We start from the raw sequence: 10,000 nt of genomic DNA, 5'->3' as shown, positions 1-10,000 counted from the left end.
GTCAAAATCTGTTATCTAACTGAATACAAGTAGAGTTAAGTAGAGTTAAGATGGAAAAACCACAAGGATGATCCGGGGAATATTCGGTAATTTAGGTCTTGTTTCAGATTACTATGTTGAACAGTCCTGAAGAACATTTTGGTACCTCTAAAGGAAAATACCCGAAAGTTACAGGGACATAAGTATCTGCATGTTCATTTGTGGACAGAAACAAACGGCCAACTTGACTAATGGCATATGGATCACCAAGTCTGCTGAACAGTCAGGAAGGATGAATTTGAAAGAGAAGTGAATAGAGAGGATGGTTAATGGTTAAAAGCAAAATAAATGTGCTAGACATCTAAGGTCATGTAGCACTATAGTAAATGGTAATGAAGGGTGGTTGAGTTAGTGATTAGTTGTCAAAGTTAGGCAAAGGAATTGACGAGTAAATGGGTTAAGGTTGGGTAAGGTAATGTATAGGGGTTAGATCAAGTAAAGGATGTATTTGCATTTGAAGAATGAAAACAGGTTGGCAAAGCAAAATGTGAATTTTGTAGAGATGGGCATGTGGAAGAGGGAGTAGTGTTGAGGGAGGTAGTGTCATGGGGAGGTGGACAATAAGGTTGTAAGGTAGTAATAAGGGAGGATGGGGTAGTTGATGAAGAAGGTTGTGGGGGTATAGTTGTTGAAGTTGAGCATATTGGGAGTAGAAATGTCTCCTGGGGTTTTGATTAGGGTGGATACTGTACTAGTCGGCATTGAGGAGGGGGTATTAGTTGTAGTGTTCAGAGCCGTGGTCAAAGGAGAGCCTGGGGTCAGGGAATCGGGCGAGTTTGAATTGGTGGAGCTATTTGATGAAGAGGCAAGCCTAATTGCATCTAATAATGGTATGGTTAATGGTTATTCATTGTTGGCCATGATAAGCCTGGAGTATATTGGGGAGAGAAACGGTCCACCCCTCAGGGTCGCTTGAGGGGAAAGGGCTAGACAAGCAGGGGAATACCGTGCCCATGGCTCCCTCAGGCCGTTCAGGACTGGCACAAAGTCAGCCTTTCATCCTTTCAGCACGGCTCTCACACCTTAGGAAGTGGATAGTAGAAGGGGTTGGTGAAGGGACAGAAAGGAAAAAGTAGGAGGGGGAAAAAAAGACCATGCAAAATTTGTTGAGTCGAGGGCTGAGTCCCAAGGTTGGGGAGTTCCCCAGCATTGGGTCCCAGTCTCCGCCTCCTAAGCCCCCCCACGACAACAACGGGCAAGGGATTGGGGGGGAATAGAGAGGAATTACCTTTCAAGATATGCACCTTGGATAACATTTGTCTCATCCTCTTCACTAGCTGCAAAGCAGAATCATATTGTGTTGTGTCATGGCCAACCAGTGCAATTGGTGGGCATCCTAGCAGGGGTCTAATAGGTTTGAATTGCAGGAAAAAATGAGCAGTGTGCAATGTATATCATACCTACATATCTTTTTAATGTGTAAAGTGTGTTAATATATTTAATAAATATTTTTGTTCCACTGAAATGCAACAAAATGTATATGGGAGCATGAATTTTCAATTTCCAAACCCACCAACGTATCCATGTGAACTCCCATCCTTTGCTTGAAATCCTGGATCCGAACTTAGGGGATGGCAGGAGACAAATACGCCGAGGGAGCTGCCTCTCTCACCAAGTAAATTCTCGCAAAAACTACGTAGCACTTATGTTATTCTTATACCACAGTGAATAATCAATCAATCAGAGCGGGGGATTCCATCCACGATAGTCCTTGACAAGCCGCCAGACAGGTTCATGGTCACCTCTAGCTTATCAGGAAAGATCTGATCTATAATAATGAATAACCACACATTATGAAGATCATGGTGTACGGTAATAAGACATGTGTCCTAATGTGTCCTTCATTATAGTGTTATTGGCAACTATGGGTAATAGCTGTTGGGAAAGTTTCGATATAATTCTTTAGTGCTAAAATAATACGATCCAAACATACGTTCTTTAGCTTGAAATATTTATTTTCATTTATTTATTGAACATTTTCTGCCCCGTCAACATCGAAGGCCATCAAAATATGGCGACAGGGTGGGGCTTGGGTCGAAGCCCGCAAGTAAAAAAGTTTTTTGGTTCAATAAGGCGATGTTTGTAGATTTCCAGAATGATTAGTGGTCAAAACAAATAGATGTGCCATACATCAAATATCATATAGCATTATAATAGTGGCGAAAAGGGAAGAAAAATAATTAACAATTAGGATTAGTGGACAGAAGATGAAGAGAAGGAAAAGGAAAGGAATATTAATCGCGGTGAGAGCTTAGGATCAGATAGGAGTGATTAGGGAGGTTGCTTGAAATGGTGGGTTAAAATAATGGCTAATTTCTCCGACTTTCGATATAGTTTTTACTTACATTGTAAGGAGTATCAAGTACCTGTACTACATGTTGGCATTAGTTTGATTTCGGTGAATAAGAGACTGGAAGATTGGGTATTTTTATCACTGAAGAAAGAAAGGAGACAGATGTAATATCGTGGATGTATTGAACATAGGATACAGAGCGTATACTCAGCCGATGAAAAGGGTATTATCAGGAAAGTTGGGAAGCTAGTGGGTGCAGAGAAAGAATTAAAACACATGCTGTAAGCATTATCAGCGAACGACTTTGAAAACACGTTAAATATTTCACTACTTGCAATTTCTTACATGCTGTTGTTTATTACGTATTCCCAACTAATATTTCCAAATTTTACTTTTCATATTCTTATACAATGATAAACAATAATTATTTTTAGTTTTCGATATCCAGTTTCATAATGAATGTTAAGAAATTTCCTTGATACTTTTTCAATTGAATTGAAATATAGCTGTACTAAGTATTCTGTCTGAGACAATGCATCGACTTAATGGAAATAGTAAATATTTCAACATTTTTCATTTTGTAACAATCAGCTAACAAATATTGATTTTTTTTTTTTTTAAGAATGAGTATTTTGTCATTATTCTGTCATTATTCTGAACATCAAAAACTTATAAAAAAAAATACATAGGAAAATGGCACTTTCAGTGATTTTGAACTTTGCTTACATCCGTTAGTAGTGCTATGTTCGAAAAAGGAAATGTTCACAAAATTAATGCCATGTTGCGAAAATAGCTATCCAACAGGTTTTTTTTTTTTTTTTGCTACTTCAAGATAATTTTGCATTTTTTCTTCTTGTATGCTTCGTTACTTGATATCCTCCTCGGAAACCTTTCCAAGATGTACAGGCCAGAAGATAAGTTGAGAATTCTTGTCAGAACACGTCTTATACGGTCATATGTGCAGTGAACACTTCAGTACTAACTTACATTCAGCTCAGCTTTATAATTTGCAAGGTCGTTTTTGTCAAAGTAAATGATAAGTTGTTGCAACTAATATCATTGGCACTGGAATGAAGGAAGCCTTGTGTTCTGCATGAAAATAATTCATGACACTTTTTCAATATCAAGTAAATAGATAATCCGACTTCCCTAGCCATCCACACTTTTAACTTAGAAAATCATCATGTATAATCTTATCCTCTTGAATACCAACTTCATTTCTAAAAGTGGATTTAAACACCTAAATTTGTGATATTTTTTATTATTATTTAAAGCACTGGGGATGAGATAAGCATTAGAATACAATCCCAAATAAAAAGATACAAATGGCATACTGTGTCTTCTTGGAGTACAGTACCACATTAGGAGTAAGAGTGCAAGGACGTAATAAAAATTAGTAACAGGAGACTGAAGGCCATTTGATGTTAGGTTTTCTGGGAGATCTTAATGCATCTCTCCTGGTGTGCGAATATCGTCAATTTTCAGGATCATCTTTACCAGCTGGGTAGCAAGGAGGATCTGTTGCTTCTTGCTGTGCAGGGTCTCAATCACATGCTGCTCCTTCATATCTGTGTAACAATATAAAAAAGTTTACCTTGGGCAATCAGACATGAGATCAGCATTTCAAATAAAAATGCATGCAAGACTTTAGCATAATTAATTATAAAGCAAAGTATTCTTATAACATTAGCTTTTCAACTATGACAACACACTACAAATATTAACGATTTATTAAATCACAAATTGGTAGCCTAATTTGGTGGATACTGACCACATGTGCCCTTGCTGTTACAGTCAATTCCCAGTGCAGGATTCTTCTCTGTAACTTGTCGTGCCTTGCACTCAGTCAATGTGTGAATGGGGGACAATCCTGAGTTCTCTGCCAAGGCAAGCGGAATGCTTTCCAGAGCATCAGAGAAGGCACGGAAAGCATATTGTTCAAGTGTTGAGATCTGATAGAGAATTAAAAATAAGTTAATATTATACCTCATTATACAAAAGTTCACTTATGAACCTATATTGAATTCTAATTTTTAAACTCCCTTTGCAATTAAAACTCATTTAACCTGAACCCATCTATGAATACAAAAATGGTACAGATTTGACAGAAATTTAGACTATTAAAACACATCTTTTACCTTGTCTGCTTCCTCAGAAACTGCCAGAGCACATGAAACCTCAGCAGCACCTCCTCCATACACAATCTTGTTGTTCCTGACGAGATTCCTGACCACACACAGAGCATCATGGATGCTGCGCTTAGCTTCTTCAATGATCATTTTGTTTCCTCCCCTGATGAAGATTGTGACAGCTTTGGTATTAGGACACTGCTCGATCACCAACATCTTGTCCTTTGTGGTACCAAAGGACAATTCCTTCACTTTTCCACAAGTTCCAAGCTTCTCTGGTGAAAGTTCCTCAAATCTAGGCACAATTCTTCCATTTGTGGCAATGGCAATAAGCTCAATTTCAGGGCCTCCAACCCATCGTACAGCTGGGAGTTCCTTCTGCAGCAGGAGGTGGTTGGCTTCATCATCAAAGCCCCACTGGCAGATGGCAAGAGTAGCACCAGCAGCCTTTACTTTGTCAACCATGGACACAAACTGCTCCTGCTCATAATTATGAAGAGCCTTGTACTCTTCAACAGTGCTGACTTCAAGCTTGTGCTTGGTCTTGGGCTTGGGGGGCTCAAAGGGGCAGGTAAGGATAGCTAGTTTAACATCCTTGAGCTCCTTTGGCATTTGTGGATGGGAGAAGTCCTTATCTACAACTACACCTTTCACCAACATGGTGTCTTCCAGCTTGCCTCCAACCTTGCCTTCAACTTTAATTAATTCAAAGTTGACATCTTTGGCTTCAAGATCTGCCACTGCCATAACAGCATCCACAGCAATCTTAGCCATTTGTCTGTGACAGCGGTTGATAATCTTAGAACCTAAGGTAGTCATTGCTGTTAGGACTAGAGGCTCGGTATTATTTAAATCAATTGGAAATTCATCAGCAATTTTTTCAAGATGCTCAATAGCCTTCTTAGCAGCCAGTTCATAGCCATCAGCAACTCGAATGGGGTGAATGCCCTTATCTAACAAATATTCAGCCTTTTCCAATAGGGCTCCAGCCAAAACTGAAAAGAAAAGAAAATTTAAAAACCACAATCTCTTCTTGCACATATACTGGATATTCAAAAAAAATATATATATATTCTTCAAGATGCAAGTACTTTCTTTTAATTCAAGAGTAGATCCTTTCAAACTGCAAAGGTTAACTTACCAACAACTCCTGTGGTTCCATCACCAATTTCGTCATCCTGAGACTGCGACAACTGCACCATGAGCTTGGCAACTTGGTGCTCCACATCCATCATCTTCAGGATGGTGGCACCATCGTTAGTGACAGTGATATCTCCATCAGGGCTCACCATCAGCTTATCTAGCCCTTTGGGACCCAATGAGGTGGCCAAGATGGAGGCCACACTGCGGGCTGCCAAAATGTGTGACTGGAAAGAAAAAGTTTAGTCAATGGCTGCTTTACCATTATTAAATAAATATTGCATAAAGGAGAAAGAAAAGTTACTACCCTATCTCCTCTTAACCATCTACTTAAAAAAAAAAACTATTTGCCATGTTCAAGTCTCTTCAGGCAATTGTATTGCCATACAATTATTTTTACACATCTAAGCACGGGACATCTTATCCTTTAATATTTTAAATGATCAACAAATAACTTTGCAATGGTTTACTTTAAATTTCTACTAACACACTACACCGATTCCAAATTGCATCTTCAAGTAGTTACTAGAGAAAACTGCATCTTAGTAGACTATATACTTTAAATAATAATAAAACCTCCACAGGGTATTTCAGCCTAGCAACAGAAACTGGAAAGGAAAACCTCTTTACTTATAAACTTCATGGTTTCACCAATGATATAAGCAAACCATGTACCCACCATCTTGTGGGAAATTACACACATTTCAAGCAAGTCTCCAAATGATTTATGACACCTCTAGGATTTTTAACGCTCTCATAAAATACAGTTGGCAAATTGATAACTAAAGCTTATATAAAATATATTCAATATATAAAGAGCCAATTATCTAAACATGACTTTAAATCTTCAGATGAAAAACAGGTTTTATCTGAGACTTTGAAAAGAATGGGCATCACAAGTAAATGAGCAAAAAAAAAAAAAAAAATTTGGAAAGAGATCCATGAATCTGAATGCCTATTTCTTCTTAACCGTGGTTTTGCATGTGACCAATAATTTCCAACTAACTTGAAAAGAATTTTCTTGAAAGTATAGGGTACACTGTCTATCCTCGAGCCTTTGAGGCTAAAAAGCCTCTAAAATCTGAGGGGTACTTAAAAAATAATCCAGTACTCTTAGTTTGCAATCTGAAGTGCAAAAATTCTTAGGGATATTAAACAATTAATCAGGCTTAATGATCATCAAACCGTTCTAAATTGAAAGTAGACATGTTAGGTGATTTACCCCATGTAGTATTGTTTTGTGAAATGTCTGCAAACAGATGGTTCCATACAAACTTAGCAACAAAGGAGTCAATTGGTATTCCTTATGACTTCATATTTTTCCTTGAGTGTCCAGGAAAAATGTGTTTTTACTAATGCTATCAATATCAATGCTGTTATTATTATTTCAGACATTACAACTATTATAATGTCATTGATATTACTAACAGCAATACAATACCCAAGAAAATATTTCCAAATATCTAAGAAACAGATAAACAGCTGAAACAGGTATTACTCATAATTCTAGCAACTTAGTACCTGTGGAGATGTTTGTGTGTAAAGACAAATTAAATTCACAGTGGGCACAGCATATATGCACATCATCCCCAGTGGCATTGGGCTAGTAAGATCAAATTATTTCAACTTAACCCATTGGTGACGGGTGTAGAAAACTAAAAAAAAAAAAAAAAACTACGCTCTGGCAAACCACGGTAATGCGCCGACTTTGAGCACGTGAGTTTGGTACATCAAGCCGAATCACTGCCTCAGAGCGCTTTGGCGCGCCGCCACAGCAGACCGCCGCACGCCACATTTCGAGCGGTTTGTTATGACACCTATAGGAGTGACCCGTTGGGAAGGGGTTAACAGGATAGTAGAAGTAGTCACTATATTTGTGTTACATATATCCTTAAGGATCTTCAATTAAAGCTTGTTGAATTTCTTGTATTTCAGATGTGTTAGTGGAATGCTACATAAATTTCTGCATCTGCCACAAACTTTACCTGGAGACTGAAAATGTTTTACAACCTAGTTTATCAGTCCTGATACTACTGGTGCAGGTTTGAAGTTAAATATAAAAAAGGGGATCTTTTATATTATATACAAGGTTACTAACCAGTGCATGGAATCAATAGTTTTAACAATTTCTAAAACACTTCAATAATGACATCTATCATGAAATGCTAAGATTATAAATAATAATAAATAATCACATGTTACATTTCATCCAGCCAATCATTTAACCTGCCTTGTTCTACGTGCATCAAAATATTTGGTTAATGCTACCAAGAGCAACAAAGAGATATAAGATGGCAGTGTCCATTCCCCTCTAGAACATAAGAAATAGCACCAAAAACAATACAGGCACAGCTTCTCCGGCCTCATATTTACCATAAAATGAAAATTTCCGCTGCGTCTCACTGCTCAGAGACAAAGTCCACAAAACCCTCACATAGCCTGAGTTTTTAATGTTGCATTTTTAGTAGATTGGTACTTTGTGCTAGTTTACTTAACACTTATTCTCCTGCTTAGGGAATAAGTAGAAGGTAGGAAAGGTTGGATTTGGGTATTGGGTTTGCATGATACCCTGGGTTGGGGATTTTGTCTCTGGAAAGTACGTCCTTCTCGGTAACAAATACCAAATATTTGCCAATATATGTAGAGATGGTCTATTTGCCTTTGCCTTAACACTGATTGATGTAGAATTGTGATAATTTGAGCAGGAGTCACGACTGGAGTACAATGGTGTGCTCCCAAGATTTACCTTTTTTTTGGGTATGAAGTACCACTATCAATGTTATGCTTAATTCATCCACACTCTCAATATTGGTACAAAGGATTCTTTAATAGTGGACACTTTAATACCTGCTGTGGATGAAAAGAACTGCTAATGTCTGCAAACTCGTGGGCATCAAAGATATTAGTATACAGACAATGCCTCTAATTTGACATGTCATCATTTGCAATAACCTCGCAACACTAAGGCCACGGTGTTTCATCAAAGCATTTCATTGAGCATCCGATTGGTCGAGGTGATTCTGCTATGTTACGTCTGAATATATAGGAATGACTCATTACGCATATTATTCTGGATTCCAGTTCGATAAGTATCTTCCATGTGACTGATGATCATGAACGTGATTTTCATGAAATGGCAATCAAACAGGAGCTAAGAAATCAGAATTTATAAAACGCATGTTATTTCGCATTGTTATCCGGTGCGGGCGTGTTCCCTTGTGAGTCATCCTGCCCCACCGTCCGCCCGTCTGCACTAATTTCACCCCATTTTATGTCCCTTTGTGACTGAAAACCCAAGACCCAACTAGCCTTGTAGAATTTTACCACCCTAATACAGCTATTCGCCTTAGCCAAAATGAAAAACGCCATCAGTTTCCTAAGTAAATCAATAATAGCAAAGCACCTGGGCCCCATTGTGACAGCGCCGCCCCTCACCTTCAGAGCATCGATTCCCGTGAGGCGTTTCTGCTGGTCTTGGTCCTTGAGGATGATGATCGGTTTCCCGTACTCATCGAAGACGAGCTGACCCACCGCCGACATGATGGTGTTTCAGGCCGGCTAAGGCACGGATGAAGGAGATATTCTGTGATGGAGCGAGGGATCCGGCGGCAGCACAACGTCGTTCTCCTGCCGGGACAGGTCACTGCGCCATCTGTCGGCCGAAGCGGAAACTCGCAGACCAAAACAATCCCTAGAATCATCTGGAACGTTCGACTCGCCGCACAGTTTGACTTTGGCGCGGGTTTAAAAGAATTGTGTTTATGGAGTACAATATACCATAGAATGACTCCATGCATTATATAAAACTCCCTCCGCAGGTCATTTCTCCAAAAAAGTTCTTCGGAGCTAAAACGGCTTTCATCATATATAAATAAATATATATATAAATATATATATATATATATATATATATATATTTATATACATTTGTGTGTGTGTGTATACATATGTTTATATATATGTATATATATATAAAAGTTTTTACTTTGAAAATATGAATAATATCTGTTGTTGAAATACTGGTCATCATGTAAGGATGTTCATTTGGTTTTATTAATATTACACACACAAACTTTCGGAATGTGAAAGTATATGCAGTGTGAATATTTAATACCTTTGTGTTACGGGCGCTCACATATACATGGGAGAGAGCATTCATTATTGTTCGAACGCCTTTTTCTCAAAGCATAAGCCAGTGGATACGACCAACCAGAAATTCTAACACACACACACACACACACACAACACACACACACACACACACACACACACACACACACACACACACACACACACACACACACACACACACACACACACACACACACACACACACACACACACACACACACACACACACACACACACACACACACACACACACACACACACACACACA

At 38.5% G+C, this 10,000-nt stretch overlaps 1 protein-coding gene across 1 annotated transcript; it reads right to left on the bottom strand.

The window, feature by feature from the left end:
• Positions 1-3,577: 3,577 nt before the first annotated feature.
• LOC125029026 (T-complex protein 1 subunit epsilon-like) lies at positions 3,578-9,259 on the bottom strand. The gene is made up of 5 exons (XM_047618749.1): positions 9,037-9,259; positions 5,603-5,828; positions 4,471-5,456; positions 4,104-4,284; positions 3,578-3,900 (listed from the first exon to the last, which is right to left on the bottom strand). Exons 1-5 carry the CDS (start codon positions 9,139-9,141, stop codon positions 3,776-3,778), a joined length of 1,623 nt encoding a protein of 540 aa, XP_047474705.1. The 5' UTR covers positions 9,142-9,259; the 3' UTR covers positions 3,578-3,775.
• Between the last annotated feature and the right edge of the window lie 741 nt (positions 9,260-10,000).

Source organism: Penaeus chinensis, chromosome 9 (genome assembly GCF_019202785.1).
Source record: "Penaeus chinensis breed Huanghai No. 1 chromosome 9, ASM1920278v2, whole genome shotgun sequence".
In the NCBI taxonomy this organism is placed as follows: domain Eukaryota; kingdom Metazoa; phylum Arthropoda; class Malacostraca; order Decapoda; family Penaeidae; genus Penaeus; species Penaeus chinensis.
This window is presented reverse-complemented; position numbering and strand designations above follow the sequence as displayed.